Here is a 19,954-nt window from a genome sequence, read left to right as displayed (position 1 = left end):
GCATATCAACCTGAAAGGGCATTGGGGGAGAAATTCATCACCGTTGCACCCGTTTTACGGTTGTAGAACAATTGCGATGATGACCAATTTAGAAATGCAATGGCCTGCGCCCGATCTGCACATGAATTTAAGCCACTGCTAAATTAGTCTTTTTTTAGGCAGCCGTGGTAGCCACCTGAAATGAGCACAGGCCTCATTTCAATATTGAAATGAGGGTCTTGCGCCCATTTCAGGACCTGTTTGCTAAATTTGTTGAGTCTAGTCAGAGCTTGCGCTGCGCAAGTTCTAACTAGTTTTTCCAGATCTACAGTGGCTTAACCAATAGTCCTAGAGGCTGCCGAACAAACCGTCAAGTACGATTATTGTACTTACCTCAATGTGGAGCCAGGAGGAGCAGGAGTGCGCTCCTCCTGGCTTCACATTAATGCAGTGAGCTGCAGCCAGCCCATGTTAGCCCCCTTCGGTTGCCTCCCCCCCACCCCACAGTACCTAAGGACTGCAGCCAGCTTCCTAGCCAACAGGAATTTTTCAGGCTCTCACCAGCGAGCTATATTGAGGTGCCCGATTGGTGACCGTGGCTCGTCGATCTGAAGATAATGTGGCACTAGGACCAATTTAGGATAGTCTGTGGGCGTGATTCTAGCGCGTCACCCTGTTCGTGCATGGAAATGGGCGCTAATGAATTTAGCCCCCATATCTTTTTACAGACTGGCTGGATTTCTTCAGGTCCAAGGAGCTATCAATGAGATCTGCATCACCATAGGTGCCTGTTTTGAGAATTCAATCAACTTCATCAAAGGAAAGGGTACCATTTCCTCAATGTGCAGCGAGTGCACAATGCCAATCACATCATTGTGCAATTCAAGATGATAACCATACAAAATAGCTGGCCTTGTCCTGTAAGCTGCTGTAGCCACTTAAACGCTGCAGCGGCACTGGATTTCTGCAGGACCCTCGCCCGCCCCACCCCCCACAAATGCAGGCTTCCAGTAGAGGAGGCAAATAGTGTTGTAAGTCTGCTTCCAATAACCCCAGGAGTGGACCAAGGAAAATTAGGTAGGGTCATGCTGGGTTTCTCTTGGGGCAGATGAAAGGGGATGTGGGAGGGGCGTGCGCAGGAGGAGGAAGTGCAGTCCTGGCGCACTTCTGGCAATAACCCGGACACAGAGGAAAGATATCAAGTCTTCCAAGTCTTGCCGCTTGTAATGGAATCATTTTTATCAATTCTCAACCAATCTTCAAAATGGGGTGAATCATAGTGATTGGTAATTCTATCTGTGTGAGAAAGGAGATGTAAAATCAGGAGGGATATCTGTATTTTCTCATTGTCATAAGTCTTTTGTTGGTGGATATGGAGCAGCAGTAGTGAAGATGACGACAATCCAGTCGACCTGCTTTGTGATGTCAGAAAACAGCATAAAGGCAGGATGAAAATGGAAAGTGACGTAAAATAGTTATAATCGTTGTTACATTTATTGTGCATGTTGTAACACTTTTTTTATAGTTGATTACAGTGGATGAGAGTTTCAAGACACGATTAGAGTTTAGAGTAACAACTGGGGAAGTTCAGCAAAACATGGATGAAATAACTGCGTAAGTTATCAAGCCTCTTTTAAAATTAAATGCTGGTTACACTTTGTATCTGTAATTTATTGTACTTACTTTCATACCGATCTTTCAGTGTGAGCTTTATTCTGTTTGTAGGATTCTTCAGAGAGCTACACATTCAAATCCATACGTGGTGGGCGTAACTGCTGTTAGCAATGGAAGAGTGCAATCATTAGCTAGGTATGGCATAAATATTCTCATGCTATTTCAGTAAAAGGTACATCATCTACCTAAAGGGTAGTGATAACACATAGGTAGCAACAAATGAATTAAGACTTGGAGATCTTAGCTCAGTGAAGCTGTTAGAAAAAAGCTAGATACTGTAGTTGACAATTTCAGTATGTGCTTCACAATCACAATCACGGCAAATATACACAAAACTATTTTTGTGAACATTGCTACGGGTTAATTGAGATTTCAGATAATGCAATGTTTAACTAGTACAGTATTTATTTTAAAAAAGTCCCAAACAACTTAAACTACGTTTTTGCAATCAAGATGATGTGATAAGAACATATTTTGAACACCTCTTGTTATTTTAATGTTTTGAAGGTGGACTCTGATTGTCAAATGACTGCAATCAATATTTTTCTTACAGAAATGTAGCCAAATCTATTATGGAGGTTTATTTTATATATAACAATGGAACCGCCATTCCTCCTGGAAAAATCAACAGGTATGTCTTACGCTTATTTTTTTGTCACTTGTGTGCACAAAAGGTTAGAAAAATATTCTATATGAAGGGAGGAGAAACAGGGAATGGCTGGCAATCCTGACATTCTGAATCTGGACTTACTTGTTGGCAAACTATGCAGAACACTTCCTAATTCACAATGTCAAAAGACACAAGACACCCGCCACCTTATGAGAAAAAGTAGAGTATTTTCTTTGAAAAATTTATAAAATGCAGTGGGATGTATACAGACATTTAAGGGCAAAGTCTGGAAACCAGGGTAGAGCTTGTAAATCCTTGGAGAAGGTGCTGTTGGGTGGTACTAGATTCTCTGTCGTATGCAGCTTAGGGAAATGGAATGGTCGGAAAAAAAGTTCACCTTCGATTCTCCACATGGTAAGCAAAACTGTTAGAGTGGGATGTGCAGTGTGTAATTCCTGCAGCATTGTGCAGCAGCTGGACTCACTTCATCACTAAGAGCAAAAGAGCTCAATTGAATGAGCAGCATTGAAATAGGAGCAGGACTGAGGGGAGAGGAAGGGCGGGGGGTGGTGGGATTGATGGCATTGAAGGAAATGGAGAAATGGATGGCAGTACAAGAGAGGGAAGGGAGAATGGATAGTAATGGCAGGGAGAGAGAAGGGGAGAAATGAATGGCAAAAAAAGGCTGAAATGGATGTTGGTTGTTTTCTCTTCATTAGGTTATAAATTATCACATGTGAAGTGTAAATGTGCCAAAACTAAACCAAAAAGTATTACTTTTAATGTAAATGTTCAACTTTTTTTCCAGAGGAACATGCTGCCAGATCTCCCTAGAAATTTAGCATCAATTTCATCTTTCAAATTTGTACTTAACCCTTCAAGCTTTCATTTATTTTTGTTTTTTTGCCCTCCAGTACAAGTGAAAGGAATGTTGTGTGTGCTTACAGCTTAAGTTACAATCTAACTATTACTTTTCACGTGACGTAGGCTTGCAATCAGTGATATTCTTGAGTTGTCAGCTGTCCTGAAGCTGTTTGTCAGCTTTTGCTAGTTTTCTAGGCTGATGTGGGGGAAAGGGAATTGGTTTGAGAACTGATGCTGGTAAAAACAGCTTATGTAGGCTAATAAATGGGAAAACATCATTTCCATAAATTATTTTGTGGAGTTTACATCGTAATGAAGAAAAGGTGGGACTAATGTAATTTATATTTAATATGGTTCTGACCATGACACACAAGAAAGATTTACATTTATAACCACCAGCTGTCCCAAAGCGCTTTACAGCCAATTAAGTATTTTTGAAGTGTATTCACTGTTGCAATGGTGGGAAATGCAGCAGCCAATTTGCACACAGCAAGCAGCCGCAAACAGCAATGTGATAATAACGAGATAATTTTTTTTTGTGTTATGTTGATTGAGGGATACATATTGGCCAGGAACTCCCCTGCTCTTCTTTGAAATAGTGCCATGGGATCTTTTACGTCTATTTGAAAGACGGCATCTCTGACAGTGCAGCACTCCCTCAGTACTGTATTGGAATGTCAGCCTAGCTTTATGCACTACTAGCTGGGGGTGCCCGGCGTTGCCAGGGCAATTTTGGGCCGCGCGGTCTCCCTTCCCCTGTCTGTCCCCTTTCTCTGTCCCTCCCTCTCCCCCTCTCCTCTCCCTCCCTCCCGTCCCTCCCCCTCTCTCTGTCCCTCCCTCCCCTCTCCCTGCCGAGCGCCTCAGGCTCGGTGCCATTGTGATACCGGCCGTGCGGGGCCTAGCGGTTGAGGGCCGGCCGAGACAGACCCGAGCTGAGCTCCCCAGGGGATCGTGCGGTTGACGGCCGGCAGCTGCCGCTGAGCTCCCCCGCGGGTGGCGCGGTTGACGGGCAGCCGCTGCCGATGACCCGCCCGCTGTGTGTAAACTCACCTGCCGCTCCCGGAGTCGCAATGTGGGGGTTTGTTTGGCTGGTGCTGTCCCTGTGGGGATGAAAGAAATGGCGACGAAGTTTAGGGAGACTGGAGGATTAGGTCCCGCCCGTGACGCACCGATTGGTCAACCATCAGGTCACTGAACTGTAGGATTGGTCAAGCAGCACGTCACTCAATGCTAATGAGAGGTAGGATTGGCCAACCGGTAATGAGTGGATTTTTGAGGATTTTTGAACATTTTTTGTATACTGTCCGAACAATTTTTGTCTGACCAAAAAGTAAATATGCCTATTAGAGTTCCCGAATGATAAGCTTTATTTTGATATAACATATGTGTAGGTATGCTCTATAACTTTTGATTGTATAGCCGGACAGACAGACGGAAAGACAGATGGAAAGACGGAAAGACAGACGGAAAGACAGACCGTTTTATATATATAGATATAGATAGACTAGCTGGAGTGCCCGGTGGTGCCGAGGGTTTTTTGAGGGCATGTTGTTGTTGGAAGAGAGAGAGACTGGGGGGAGAAGAGAGAGACTGCGGGGGAGAGAGCGACTGGGGGGAAAGAGAGAGAAAGAGAGAGAGACTGGGGGGGAGAGAGAGAAAGAGAGAGAGACTGGGGGAAGAGCGAGAGACTGGGGGGAAGAGAGAGAAAGAGGGCGAGACTGGGGGGAAGAGAGAGAAAGAGAGAGAGACTGGGGGGAAGAGAGAGAAAGAGAGAGAGGCTGGGGGGAAGAGAGAGAAAGAGAGAGAGGCTGGGGGGGAAGAGAGAGAGAGAGAGACTGGGGGGGAAGAGAGAGAGAGAGACGGGGGAGTGAGAGAGAGAGACTGGGGGGAGAAGAGAGAGCCGGGGGGGGGGGGGGAGAAGAGAGAGATGGAGGGAAGAGAGAGACAGGGGGGGGAAAGAGAGAGACGGGGGGAAGAGAGAGAGAGAGAGAGAGAAACTGGGGGGAGAAGAGAGAGATGGGGGGGAAGAGAGAGAGAGAGACTGCTGGATTTAGTTCGGGATTAGCCTGGAGAGAGAGGGGGGGGAAGGAGCGCCTCAGGCCTGGCCTGATGGACCCCTGCGAAGGAAGGAAGGAAAGAAGAAGGCGAGCCCTCCCTCCCTCTCCCACCCCCCTCACTCTTTCCCTCCCTTACCCTCTCTCTCTCCCTCCCCGTCTCTCCCTGTTTTACTCTCTCTGCCTTCCTCCCCTCTCCTCTCCCTCCCCCCCCTCTCCTCTCCCTCCCCCCCCCCTCCCTCTCCTCTCCCTCCCCCTCTCCTCTCCTCTCCTCTCCCTCCCCCTGTCTCTCCCTGATTTCCTCTCTGTCCCTCCCTTCCCCTCTCTGTCTGCCTTTCCTGAGAGCCCGGCCGGTGCGCGGCCTAGCGCGTGAGGCCCGGCCGGACTCACCTTAGCTGAGGTCGCGCTCCGGGCCGCCGCCGACATTGACGCGCGCACTGACTCCCGCCCCGCCAGCCTTTACTAAGATGGTGGCGATGGCTGCGCTCAGCTCAGTCCCGCGCCGCCAGCCTTTACCAAGATGGCGGCGATCGCGGGGCAGGCCCAGCGGAAAGGGCGGTGCCTAGCTCGGGCATGGCTGGTGAGGAGAGGCCGAGGCTTAGAGGCCTGCAGGTGGGGTAACCCTCCAAGGTTGCGGCACCCGGCGGAGGCAGTGAGTCAAGAGGAAAAAAAAGGGTGAAAGGTAGGAAAATTAATCAGCTCAGAAAAAATATTTACAAATTAATTTACTTTTTTTTTTTAAAAACAATTTCCCCTCCACACACACAGAAAGTGGAAAAAATAAACACACAGAAAGTGGGAAAAATAAATCAATAGTTAGAAATCAAGATGGCAGCCACTCACCTCAGCTCAGAAGGATTAAGCCCGCCCACACACACAATGAACCCCCTCCCCCGTGATGCACTGATTGGTCAACCATCACGTCACTCAACGCTAATGAGCGGAATTTTGCCGTTTTTTGAACCTTTTTTGTATACTGTCGGAACAATTTTTGTCTGACCAAAAAGTAAATACACCTATTAGACTTCCCTAATGATAAGCTTTCTTTTGATATAACATGCGTGTAGGTACGCTCTATAACTTTTGAGTGTATAGCGGACAGACAGACAAACCGCTTTATATATATAGATAATAAGTTCCTGGGGTGGGACTTAAACCCACAGCCTTCCTGACTCAGAAGGCAAGTGTGCTACCCACTGAGCCATGGCTAACACAAGCAATGATTTATCACAATCTACACTTCATGACACCTCATCCGCTATGTAAGAAAGAAGAGCTTGGGGTAGAGTTTCCATATTGGGCGTAATCGGCGATCCGGGCGAAAATTGCGTCCAAACTTGTGCCCGTTTTGAGAAGTGCTTTTATTTCTCAAGTTTCTGCTCAAACTCATTTGCGTATCGCTGAAAGCAAGTTCTGCTATGAATCTGCGTAATCAGGCAGCATTTTAAAACGTAATTAAAAAAAAAAAATTTTTCCTTGATATACCTAAGAGTGGTGCAGTTTGATTAATATGGCTGAAAATGGGTTTATCACAAAAACATGAGTATTTTTAATCACAGTGTCAATCCACCACCTGTGAGTAACCCGATTTTAAATTACTGAAAATGTCTTTTAAAAAATACAGAGAACTGTTTGCTAGTTATATTGGTGTACAGTAGTTAGTTTCTTAGTAAATTAAAAAGAAATTACATTCAAAGGGGGAAAAATTCGATTGATTTGCGCCTCCCGTTAGCGCGGCGTTGCCAACGTCTACCGTGAAATTCAGCGGGAGGTTAGCAGCGGTGGTAACCATTAGCGTCCCGTGGCGCTGTGTCTCTGGCGATGACATCATCTTCGTGCACAGCACACAGCTCGCGCCCCGGCTGCAATCTTTGGTGGCATCCCCTGAATTACCGCCGGATGCTATGTCTCACAGGGTCAGGGGGGCCTACCTGCTGCCGGGGCAGCGCAACTTAAAGGGGAGATGCCGGGCGGCCATTTTTGTTGCTGGCCGCCTGCCAGCACCTGCCCCCGTTGCTGTCCCCGGCCGCCTTTGCAGCCCCCCCGCGGAGTGCCGGCTGCGAGTGCCGGGCTTTTGCCAGCACTCCGATCCCTGGTGGCCCAGCTGGGCCCCAGGTCGTGCTGCGCTAGGCCCCTCCCCTTTAATAATGGGAGAATGCCTGCAGTACTGCGGCACGACGTGCTGCAGGGTGTGGTGCTGTGGCACGTAACGCCATGATATTCACTCGCAGCGCCCCAAGAGGGAGGCGGGGTGCTTCCATGAGCGTCCCGCCTCCCTCTTGGGGCGCTACCAGTGAATTTCAGGCGCGGGGGTGCTAATTTTTTCGGGACGAAGTTAGCGCCCCAAAGGGGGTGCGACCAAATTTTCCCCCAAAAGCTTTTAAAACATGCCTATTAGTGTCCTTTTGCCCAAAAGAACCAGCTTAATTTTTAGAGCCTCCTCGAAGGCCCGTAAACGGGCACAATTAGCGGATCCTCCAAATGGTGATTAATTCATCCTGGGGGCATGGACTGTTTTGTGGTTGGGGCCGGCTACCAGCGTGATGTTTGTTTTTTAACCGGTGCAAAATATCATGGAAACTCAATTTGCGCTGAACATTATTTGAACTTAAAAGTCTGCAATTTTTTGCGTGGGTTATGCCGATTTCGGGCGAATTGCACTGAAAAAACCAGCACGACTAGTGGAAATTCCACCCTCTTGTGTTTACATAGTGCCTTCTCACATAAGTATGTCCCAAAGCACTTCACATCCAGTGCAGTCACTGTTATAAGGATCAATGCAGCAGCAGCTTTGCACACAGCACAAATAGCAAATGAATAAATTGTCAGTTAATCTGTTTTCAATCATGTCATTTTAGAAAGGAATGTGGGCCAGGCCATTAACAGAACTCCTTGTTCTTCTTTGAATGGAGCCATGGGATCTTTTTACGTCAACCAGGACAGATATTGGTTCAACATAATCTATGGGATTGAAATTCTGCTGTGTGATATTTTCGAATACATTGGTTAACATGTTCATGTTAAAGTTGTAGGAATTAACGAATTCCTACGAATAACTGAGATCGACACCAGAGAACAATTAAACAGGTCTTTACTCAACGGCGATGCCACAAGGACTGCCTTGGCGGTCCCGTGGTTTGTGACGTGACGTCATCGCGTTTGCCCGCGTTATCCTGCGCTCTTAAAGGGGCCACGCCCCGTACATGCAAACTCTATATACAAAACACAGTAATGCCAAACACAATGGTACAGGTTTAGGCTGGTGTTAGAACATCGTTAAAGAGAATTATATACAGTTAGCCAGAGTCATTCAGTGGTTCTGCCACATGCGCCCCTCCAGAATTCGCTTTAACGGACAAAGTCAAACGGTGAGGGGGTCTGACGAGCCTGTCAGAACGACTCCTGTACTGTCGAGGCGGAGGCTGCAGGGCGGCTGGCGGCCTGGCGGGCGGTCGCACTTGGTCTGCCGTAACGACGATGGGTGGCCGACCCCGTCTCGGCGGTTGTGCTGTCTCGACGGGGCGGTCGAGGTCCAAATGTGCTGGCTTCAAGTGGTCGACCGAAATGTGGTCCGGTTTACCACCGACATCTACCGTGAAGGTTTTGTCCCCTGCTTCCAACACGCGGAAGGGACCAGTATATGGGGCCTTGAGCGGATCCCTATGTGTGTCATGGCGAATAAAAACATATTCAGCCTTGTGAAGCTCCGTGGGAACGTGTGATCTCTGCAGCCCGTGGTGCGAAGTGGGCACCGGTGCGAAACATCTGGCCGCCTCTTGGTGACTAGCAAGCTGGGCAGACGCGGACCAGGGCTCCGTCGATGTTGGTAGGAAATCCCCTGGGACTCGCAGTGACTGACCATACATGAGTTCCGCTGATGAAGAGTGAAGGCCTTCTTTGGGGGCCGTGCGAAGGCCCAACAGGACCCACGGTAGCTTGTCTGCCCATTCAGCGTCCTGGAGGCTGGCCCTCAGGGCGGCTTTCATTGAGCGGTGGAAGCATTCGCAGAGGCCATTCGCCTGTGGGTGGTAGGCTGTGGTGCAGTGTAATTTGACACCGAGTCCTTGGGCCACTGCATTCCAGAGTTCGGAGGAAAACTGCGGTCCCCTGCCTGAAGAAATATCTGCGGGCACTCCGAAACGGGCGATCCAGGAGGAAATGAATGCCTTGGCCATGTCCGCCGAAGTAGTGGATGACAGGGGGACCGCCTCTGGCCATCTGGTGGTGCGGTCAACCATGGTCAGGATGTGTGAAAAACCATGGGAGGGTGGGAGTGGTCCTACCAGGTCCACGTTGACATGGTCAAAACGTCGCTCTGGAACTGTGAAGGTGGCCAACGGAGCTTTGATGTGGCGCTGTACCTTGGCCTTTTGGCAGACCACGCAGGTGTTGGCCCAGTTGCGGACATCTTTGTGCATGCCATGCCATACAAATTTCGCTGACATCAGTTTCTGAGAGGCCTTCATTCCAGGGCGTGACAACCCATGTATGGCGTCGAACACTTTGCGGCGCCAGACGACCGGCACGACAGGGCGAGGATCCTGTACGGAGACGTCACACAACAGCGTGGTACCTGCCGAATGGAACTTGACGTCGGCCAACTGGAGGCCAGTGATGGCCGTTCTGTAAGCTTGGACTTCCGGGTCTGAGGCTTGGTCCGCTGCCATGAGGGCCGGGTTGATAATCAGGCCGTGTTGGCTGAGGCGTCGAAAAAGGGTGCGTAGGTGACAGGTATGCTCTTCCTTAGTAGGACTGGCATTTAGAATGTCATCCAGGTAGACGAAGAAGAACTTGAGGTCCCGCAGCACGGATTCCATCAGGCGTTGGAAAGCCTGGGTGGCGTTCTTTAACCCAAACGGCATTCTTAAAAACTCGAAGAGGCCGAATGGGGTGATGACTGCGGTCTTCTGGACGTCTTGTGAATGAACTGGGACCTGGTGGTAGCCCCGGACGAGGTCGACTTTAGAGAACATGGTGTTCCCTGCCAAATGGGCAGAGAAATCCTGGATATGGGGGATCGGGTACCGATCGGGAGTGGTGGCGTCGTTTAGGCGTCGATAGTCGCCGCATGGCCGCCATCCGCCGCCAGGCTTCGGGACGATATGGAGGGGTGAAGACCAGGGACTATTCGACCGGCGAATAATCCCTAACCGTTCCATGGTTGCAAACTCCGCCTTTGCGACCGCCAGCTTGCCAGGTTCCAGGCCCGTGTGTAGACCGGGGGGCCGTTGGTGGTGATATGATGTTCCACGCCATGTTTCGTGGCTGTGGAGGAGAACGTGGGTCTTGTCAGGTCGGGGAATTCGCCGAGCAGGCGAGCGAACTCATCAGGAGTCGGGAACGCACAGGAGACGGTGCGTGACGTAGTGTTACTGCGGTAACACAGAAGAGAATTAAAAGTTGCTGCGTTGATCAGCCGCCGGTTCCTGACGTCGACCAGGAGGCTGTTGGCACACAGGAAATCCGCGCCGAGGAAGGGCTGGGAAACTTTGGCCATAACAAAATCCCAGTGAAAACGTTGCCCCCCCGAGGCACACCTCTACTCGCCGTCTGCCGAAGGTCCGAATTGCTCCGCCATTGGCCACTTCAAGGGTGGGGCCGTGATTCCCCGTCTGCACATCGAGGGCGGACGCGGGTAAAATGCTGCACTGCGCTCCGGTGTCGCACAGAAAACGACGACTGGAGAGAGTGTCGGTGATGAACAGCAATTTTCCCGCATTGCCGACCGCCATCGCGGCTGTGGGGTGCCTGTTAGACCCATCCCTCCGTGGTCGCAGTGTCAGTTGTTTTTTTTTGGGAAAACTGCAGGGAGGGCGGCAACGCTTCGCCTTCGCGCCGAACTGCGCGTGGTAGAAACACAGTCCAGCAGGCTGACAAGCTGGGGCGGCGTCTGCGGGGGATGGGTGCCTCGTGGTGGCGCAGTACTGCCGAGTTACAGCGAAAATTTTGTCAGCCTCCACGGCGAGTGTTGCGCAGTCTTCAACTTCAGATCTGGCCAGGGCAGCTTGTACCTGTTCAGGCAGTTGGCTGAGGAAAATCTTGCAGAATAGGAAACATCCCCATTCTGAGCCCAGGAGTGTGAGCATTTGGCTCATCAACTCTGAAGGCTTGGAGTCCCCGAGCCCGGGCATAGCGAGCAATCGACGGGCGCACTCCGATTTCGTGAGCCCGAAAACTTGCAGTAACCGCGCTTTGAGGGTTTCATACTTGCGGTCCGTTGGGTTTTTTTTGAGGAGGCTGACGATCCGAGAGGCGGTAGAGCTGTCGAGTGCGGAGACCACATAAAGATACTTGGTCTGATCCGCATCGATGTTCCTCAGGGCGAACTGGGCCTCGACCTGAATAAACCACGAGGGCGCTTGCTGCTCCCAGAACTGCGGTAGCTTCAGCGAAACGGTGTTTGCTTCCATGCTGTGCTCTTCTTTTGTGAAAACTTTCACAAAAAACGGGGTCACCAATGTAGGAATTAATGAATTCCTACGAATAACTGAGATCGACACCAGAGAACAATTAAGCAGGTCTTTACTCAACGGAGATGCCACGAGGACTGCCTGGGCGGTCCTGTGGTTTGTGACGTGACGTCATCGTGCTTGCCCACGTTTTCCCACGCTCTTAAAGGGGCCACGCCGCGTACATGCAAACTCTATATACAAAACACAGTAATGCCTAACACAATGGTACAGGTTTAGGCTGGTGTTAGAACATCGTTAAAGAGAATTATATACAGTTAGCCAGAGTCATTCAGTGGTTCTGTCACAAAATCATCAATTTATTTTTGTTCTTTTTTATTTCTATTTAGCATTGTAACAAAGTTACTAACTTGTTCAATTAAAATTGATTAACAAATTGGTTGAGGCAGCAAGCAGGGAACTTTGAATGAGGATTAATGCGTTACAAATATCATTGTATTTATTTCTCTATTAAACATATGCATAACTAACAAATTTCCCTGTTGTCAGTAAGGCAGACTTCATTCAATGTCAGTATTGCTAGAATGGCCATTCACAGTGGTAGAAATGTTTGAGATTACCGTTTTGTATCATCTAGTTGATTGCCACATTTTGATCACTCTGCCTGTGATTTGCTCCTTTACAGCATTCTGCAGTTTGACGCTGAGTCTGTAAAGAAACTGATGGACCTTGGTCTTTTGAATATTGTAAGTGCTGAAATAAGTTTGGAAAATAAATGAGCGCAGAAGATTTTGTTTAATCTAAAAAGCAGAATTGTCAGAATTGGACATATTGTAAGTGTGACATTTCCAGTCATAAGTCATATATCTGAGGTATTTAGTTGCACAAAGATCAAAAAATGGAAACTTTTGTCAGCCACATTTGGGTTTATTTTCACTTTGGTGGGGGCAGAACACTGGCAGGAGCGGATTGGCTGCCTGTTATACATTCCAACAATTTTCCTTTCTATTGAAGTCACTGGAAAGGAAAATTGGGCTGGTTGCATAATAAGTGCATAATAAATCTGCTACTGCCAGCTTTCTACGCCTACCGAAAATGAAAATGACCCTCATTGATTACAATGGATGGCCAAACAATGTAATTGGGCTCTTTTCTTCTCTAATATATACTGTTTCCTCTGTCTTTCTGTTTTGCTTTCTGTTTCTATCTTTCTCTTTTTCTTTTTGTCCTCACAGCCTATCTTGATTTGATAGGCTTCTCTTGCTTTCTCTCACTGGAGAGTGAGAAAAAGCTTAACACAGATGTCGAGGGAGCGCAATCCCAACATTCCTAGTAGGGTGACTACTTGTATGATGTATTTGCCCATGCAAAACTGACTGGGCATTTAAAAAAGACCCATGTGCAAAAATAGGCATATTTTATACATGTTCAGGCAGTCCGTTTCATGCACTTGCAGTGCATTTTTTAATCCAACATTGAAAAGCTGGACATTCTCTGCCTGGTGTTCAATCTTAAAAATTATTCGGTTATCACCATTGAACCACACTATCCTGTTCAAAACCAGATGCATCACCACTCCAGCTCATAACAATAATAATTGGACTCGTTGTGCTACTAGATGGTTTTCATTACCTCTAGGAATGGTGGGATGGTCTGCTTCCATAGCAGTCCCTTGTTTTGTTCTGCTCTGCACTGAGAAATGCTGGGAATTACCAGCACAACGCATGTACTCAGGAGATCAGTCTCAGGTGAGAGGGCAGGAAATTGTGATCTTGAATCAAATGTGGGAGAATTGGTTTTGTCCGTCAATTAGTGTTCCTCTTGTGATCATCTACCAATATCTTCCATTCCATTTACTTTTGTCACATGATTTTTGTTTTGGTTCATTTGCTAAAGTTAATTCTGTTGTTTACATGATGTACCTGATTACTGAATGTTGTATGTTTCAGAAAGAGCCTACTGAACCTATTGATACTAAAGGACCATTACTTGCTACCATAGGCGGTCTAGTAGCAGCTTTCATTATTTTATTAGCCATCTTGATAACTGTTCTGGTTTGCAGTCGCAAAAGGTATTTACACCAGCATCACACAGAACATCATTGAAATCCCACATTTGCACTCCATATAAGATTATTAATTTAAGCCATCCTCAGTGGCTCTGAGGTTATCCAACGAGTAGCTGAGCTATACAGATTGGAAGGTCTCAGGTTTGATCCCTGGTTTTTGCTGAATTGCTAATGTCAGCTACAGTGGTAGGGGTTCTACAATCAGCCTCCAAGCCACTTCTGTTCCTCAGGGCCCCACAAAAAATAATTCCAAACTTACCTTGGCTCCATCTTCCTCTTCGGCGTCATCACCTGTGTAACTGGTTGGAGTGTGCTCGCCGTGCGCACCACCCAGTTCCAACCTAAAATGGCAGTCAGGGTCCTAAGACCCAGATTTGCATATTAAAAGGGATCTACCATCTAAGACAGCTGGGTGCTTTGGGCAACCAACTGTAGGCCCCTTTCAAAATGTCGCTGGTCTCTTCATTGGTGTTAATAGGTGGTAGGATTATGATTATGAGGCAGTTAATGCCAAGCGATAGAAGTGAATGTTGACCCCCCCCAAAAAGTAAAAGAAACTTATCTGTTTTGGGCCTCTTCTTCCCACTAGGTTGGCCTGGCAGGAAAGCCACAATGGCTTTCCCACATAGGCCTCTGGTTAAAATAGCATTCGAGCCCCGATTCCATCATCGGAGCCCAACCTGCATACTTAAGGCTGGATTTTATTTACTGAAACGAGTTGGGGGTGGGACTGCTGCCTTCCGGGTTCTAGTCCCGCCCCCAGCAATGTCTGATGAACAGACGCTATTTTTCCCTGATTCGCCTTGTTAAGCCCGCCCTGCGGGCTTGCCGGCCAATTAAGGGAAAGCCAGTGTCAGATGACGTCAGTTGATGACGCTTCATCTGCCGGCTTTCTTAAAGGCATATGCACCACACTTGTTTGACAGATGAATTGTCAGTGTTTGGCAGCATTAAGGTGCTGTCAAACACCGACAATCACTGTACACAGGTGAGCCCTTTCATTCAGGCTCTCCAATTACTCTCTCCTTAGGATAAAACAGATGGCAGCTGCAGCTGAGTTTGCAGAAGCCATCTGTCACTTCTCCCGATGAGGTGAGGTTACACAGAACTTCACAGCTTGTCACCTGCAGAAACATTCTAACCACATAAAAAATTACTTTCACATCATTTCCTTACCTCTGATACTAACCATTGTCCCATTGAATCCTTCACACCACTTCTGCAGCTGTCATCCAAACACCAACATAACAACAGACCCACAGCACACCTCACTTACCCTGATGGAGTTCCCCGACGTCGGGAAGCCCGCAGCAGCAGTCAAAAAATTGGGAAAAGCCTCTTAATTGCCTGTTAACAGACAGTTAAGTGGCTATAATCTTCTTCCTGCCACTAGGAGTCAGGTCTCTGCGCAAATTGGGGACCCGACTTCCGGGAAGATTGGTTGGAGGCAGGTTGGGAGCGTGTTCGTGACCCTCTCCCATTCTTTTTGACTTTCCCAGCAGCCCCGCCTCCTCAGGGCTGGTAAAATCCAGCCCTTAGAGTCCCCTTTGCCTGCTTAGAAGAGCAAGTTAAAATCAGAACTGGTGGGATCTGTGTGGGACGTCAGCGGGTGAGTCCCACGAGCGATTTTAACTGTCTGCCCACACGGTAGGCAGGGTTATAATTGCCCCTAATATTTCTATTCTTGGCAAGTCTGGATTTTATGTCAGGATTTAATAGTGTACAGAGTTCTGATATATACATAATGGAATATAATAACACAGTGTCACCCAATATCACTTACACCGCACAATGTCAGTGCCCTACTTTGAAAATGATCAGAGGAAATTGTAGGTGATAACTTCCTGACTCTCGACTGTGAAAATATGCTTCCAGATTGCAGCCTTCTGATCTCGTACAGGCTGACACAGGTGCTGTGCTGAAGGTGTCATTTGCAGTGATTAATCATTATTCATATATTATCACCCAAAAAGGCAGACCAATCCGTCGACAATAGTTAGAACTATGGTTGGGTGATCTGAAGGTATTCTGACTAGAACAAGTACATTTATCTGGGTATTTGATAGAAAGGAAACTCAATTCAGATTTCAGGACTTGTCCCACTTTTCCTTAGAGTCGTTTACTCTGAATTTCCCGACATATTGCCAGCTGGATCATTTCCAATAACAATTGTGTCTTTAGAAAGTATTTTTTTTGGAATCATTTCATTTCAAATACATTTTTTGAAAGAAGTTTGGCCATTGCATTGAACAAAATAAATAAGTAAATTAATGAATTTTATCAAATAGATATGAAAATGTTTAAAATAGCATTTTGCGACTCCTGGGACATTAATTGCGTATAAGCCTAGATTACCTGATTATAAGAGCAGTACAGATCAGAAGCCTATTTGATCCTTTGTAGCTCATTCATCCAGAGAGAAATGAACTTATAGACCCCCCCCCCCATGACTTTTCTCTGCATCACCACTAGGGCTCAAATATTTCCCTTGTACTTAAGTGACCAAAACTGATAGTGATTAAACATCTGTTAGCACTGTTTAAGATCTCATATTGCATTGTTCCTTGTCATGTTAAGTGCTCTCACGTAAGGCAGAAGTTGAAATACTGTGGAAGAGATTGATGGAGCATACATCAGTTGTACATAATATGCACATGATCTTTCTGCTGTGCACATATAAACTATGTTGTCTGAATATTCATTCTACAGTTACAAAAGAAAAATAAAATCAATAACTGCGATGAACACAGCTAAAACAATTACAGTTGAAGCAGTGCAGAGTGGACCTGTTGTTCCTGGTACAAATAAATACAATTTGGAAGGGTGAGTGAAGAAAAACTGCATTAAAAATACCTTTAACAAGAGAAAGAGGGAACATTTAAATTTATATATGGTTCCAAAAAGCCACCACTTTTTAACTAGTTTACATATTTTGAATGTTTCATTATATAACAGTGGCAGCAAGTGTTTGTGTTATTTTTATGTTAATTTTTTCCATTCCTCCTCCCCTCAGGCATTGATGCCCTGGTGGGGTATGGGTACCATGGGTACCGGTTGTTCTTGGATATCTCACTCAATGTATGACCCTATCTCGGGTGACCTTTGGCAGGCAGATTATGGGGGGCATTCCAGCCATATCCAATGTCCTTGTCCAACCTTTATCCCCATATACAGCCACTTACCTTTGTGTGGCCATATTCCTTTAAATGCACCTTTTGTAAACAGCCTTTTAGACCAGACTCAACTCGCTCATACTTTGAAATTTAAGCTAACTCCGCAAAATCAGGTGAGATCAACTTACTAATGGTCAGATGGATGTTAATCATACATTGCCCCATGAATGCTTGGTTGGAGACCTAATCGGAAAATCTACCTCAGTGACTTCTTCACAGAGAATACTAATCATGATTTGCTTTGTTTGTCCAAATTCACCTTTAACATTCACACTTTATGGGGTGAATTTTATCCTAAAAAAAATGGGTTGGGGGTGTGGGGGTAGTTAAAGTGTTAAAAATCGGAATCCCGACATGAACCCACCTCCAACCTGCCCACTTCCAGTTTTAGTGGAGGCGGGACAGGAGGTGGGACGGGGGCAGGCAGTCAACTCGCTGCCAGGAGGTGGGCCATCTATTTAAATATTGAAATGAGGCTGGAAGCCTCTTCTTTAACGGTCAATTTGTATTTCAATGTAGCTGGTCGGGTTTTGCACACCTTGTAAAAGTCATCAGCATGCAAGGCGAGGACTGCTGGATCCAGGAGGTAAGTGTCTTTTCGCCTATCTCCTGGATCCAGGGTCTCTGCCTAACCCACTCCTCACGATCGGAGACCCCCTCAGTAGCCCCTACGAGGCCTTTCTCCCCAAGCTTCCAATCCCCTAACAAGGCTTCCCCCACCGAGTCCTCCAATCCCCCACAAGGCCTCCCCTCCAAGACTTCGATCACTCGAGGCCTTCTCACCAGGCCTCCGATCTCCCCACAAGGCCCCCCCCCACCCCCAGGCCTCCAATTCCCCATTAGGCCTCCTCCCCGCCCCAGGCCTCTGATCCCCCTCCTCCTCCGGCCCTTCCGTGCTGCTCCTCCGGCCCCCGATCCTTTTCAGACTCCTCCATCCTCCTCTGGCCCCCGACTCTCTTTGGACCTCCCAAATCCTCTCCTGGTCCCTGATCCACTTTGGACCCCCCCCCAATCTTCCCTCGGCCCGCAAATAAATTCGGACCACCCCCAATCTTCTCCTGGCCCCCCCCTCCCGGATCTTCACCCGGCCCCTCAATCTTCTCATGGCACAATCCCCATGCGATCCCTCCCTGCCTCCTCTCTGTGGCCCAGTGCCGCAGGCGTACCTGCTCAATCTGTCTGGCTGCGGGTGGGAAACAGAGGCTTCCGATTCATATCAGGCCCTGCCGTTAAAGTTGGCAGGTCCTGCTGGAAACCCGTTCTCCCGGGTTTCTGGACCACCTTGAAGACCCCCCCCCCGCCCCACCACCCCCAACCCACCTTCCTCATTAAAATTCAGCCCTATAATTCAACAGTGTGTAAATGTAGGGTGCTTGATCACTTTTTGTGGTGTAAGGTCAAAGGCTAATTTGTTACATGAGGGCAATAATTTTCAAGTGGACACTGGTATTTTGAATTAAAATGAATGGTGCAGTATCCAAAACCCTTGAATGCACGAACAGTGATGCACATGCAGACTAGTGGCTAGAATTTCAGCATGTTACTAATTTTATTGAAAACGTAATTGTGAGTCTAAAGTTGAGAACACTGCTTTGTACTTACCATTACATTTTTGCAAATATCCCTTAACATAGGAACCGAGGAACATCAGGGACAGGAGCAGGCCATTCAGCCCCTAGGGCCTGCTCCGCCATTTAATTAGATCATTACACCATTTTCCTGCCTTTGCTCCATATCTCTTGATACCTTTATCTAACAAAAACCTATCGATCTCAGTCTTGAAAGCTCAATTGTTCCAACATCCACAGCCATTTGGGGGAGAGTGCTCCAAATTTCTACTGCCCTTTGTGTGCAAAAGTTCTTCTTGATTTAGCTCCTCAATGGCCTAGCTCTAATTTTAAAATGATATCCCCTTGTTCTTGATTCCCCCACCAAAGGAAATAGTTTCTCTGTATCTATCCTATCAAATCCTTTTAATATTTAAATACCTAGATCAGATCACCCCTTAATCTCCTAAATTCAAGGGAATACAAACCAAATTTATGCAACCTGTTCTCATAATTTAACCCTTTAAGCTCCAGTTACATTCTACTGAATCTATGCTGCACCCACTTCAAGGCCAGTATATGCTTTCTGAGGTGCGGTGCCCAAAGTCTTCAAACAAAAAAGATTAACTGGAATTTTTTAGTAAAGCCACTGTGAACAACTTTTCCAACAGAAAGGATTTAAGAAACTCACATTAAATATAAAAGGATTTGTTGATTATTAATGGTAAAATAAAAATCTGAAAGAAATAAAAGTAAACCCAATGTTGTATTTCAATTCCATGCATCATTTTTTAAATCCTGTTTTTCTAGCACAAATCCAGTATGGAATACTGTCATTGACACTGCTACAGACCTTGGTTTTGACGAAGCTCATTCAGACCAAGCAAGGTAAAATTGAAAAACACAGCTTTTGCAATTTTCGGGAACTTACTTTGTACCTGGAGAGGGGGAGGGGAGAGCTATATGAAAATCAAAATAATTCTATGAAAATCTGAAGTAATATTGATACAGAGGGGGAGATTTTCACTGAGGTCGCTGGACATTAGTGCTCTGAAAATGGTGGGGAAAGGCTTCCGATCTGGCCAACATCATCTTTTAAAGGACCTATCACTGGGCGGCTAGAGCGCCTACCTGTACAAGTAGTAGGCCCTTTTACTATGCAAATTGTCATCCTCTGATATACATAGGGCATTGAATACCATTTTAGAACACAACTGGGTGGTCCAACTGAAGGGGGAGCCAAAAAGATAAGTTTTCAATGATTTTTGTGGGGCCAGGAGGAGTAGGAACGCTTCTCTGGGCTCCACAAGACTAATGTAGGCCGCGGCCGCACCGGGTTCTCCCTATTCCACAAACTACCTCTGCCCGCCCCACCCTGGATCTACCTTGGTGCTGACTGTGTCAGCCTCTGGGCTGCCCGATGTTGCATCAGCTTGGAGCTGGCAGGCTGTCGTGGGAGACCCCTTTGCTGCCCAAAGCTTGCTGACCATATGCTAATGAGACTCAGCCCTCAAAATGGACCGGGCCTCTTGTCGGTAATATCTTTAAAATCAACCCAAAATGTACAAATGATTT

At 47.1% G+C, this 19,954-nt stretch overlaps 1 protein-coding gene across 1 annotated transcript in view; it reads left to right on the top strand.

Annotated features, from left to right (window-relative positions):
- Positions 1-19,954, top strand: part of cdhr2 (cadherin related family member 2) — a 243,476-nt gene that overhangs the window by 207,416 nt on the left and 16,106 nt on the right. The window contains exons 24-30 of the mRNA XM_085995270.1: positions 1,505-1,593; positions 1,705-1,788; positions 2,207-2,284; positions 12,277-12,337; positions 13,541-13,662; positions 16,369-16,482; positions 19,190-19,267. Of these exons, the coding sequence (XP_085851396.1) occupies positions 1,505-1,593; positions 1,705-1,788; positions 2,207-2,284; positions 12,277-12,337; positions 13,541-13,662; positions 16,369-16,482; positions 19,190-19,267 (626 nt within the window). The remainder of the gene's footprint in view (positions 1-1,504; positions 1,594-1,704; positions 1,789-2,206; positions 2,285-12,276; positions 12,338-13,540; positions 13,663-16,368; positions 16,483-19,189; positions 19,268-19,954) is intronic.

Source organism: Somniosus microcephalus, chromosome 8, assembly GCF_052327205.1.
Source record: "Somniosus microcephalus isolate GS21.2 chromosome 8, FLI_Smic_1.0, whole genome shotgun sequence".
In the NCBI taxonomy this organism is placed as follows: domain Eukaryota; kingdom Metazoa; phylum Chordata; class Chondrichthyes; order Squaliformes; family Somniosidae; genus Somniosus; species Somniosus microcephalus.
The sequence above is the reverse complement of the archived record's forward strand: the minus strand, read 5'-3'. Positions and strand labels throughout refer to the sequence as shown.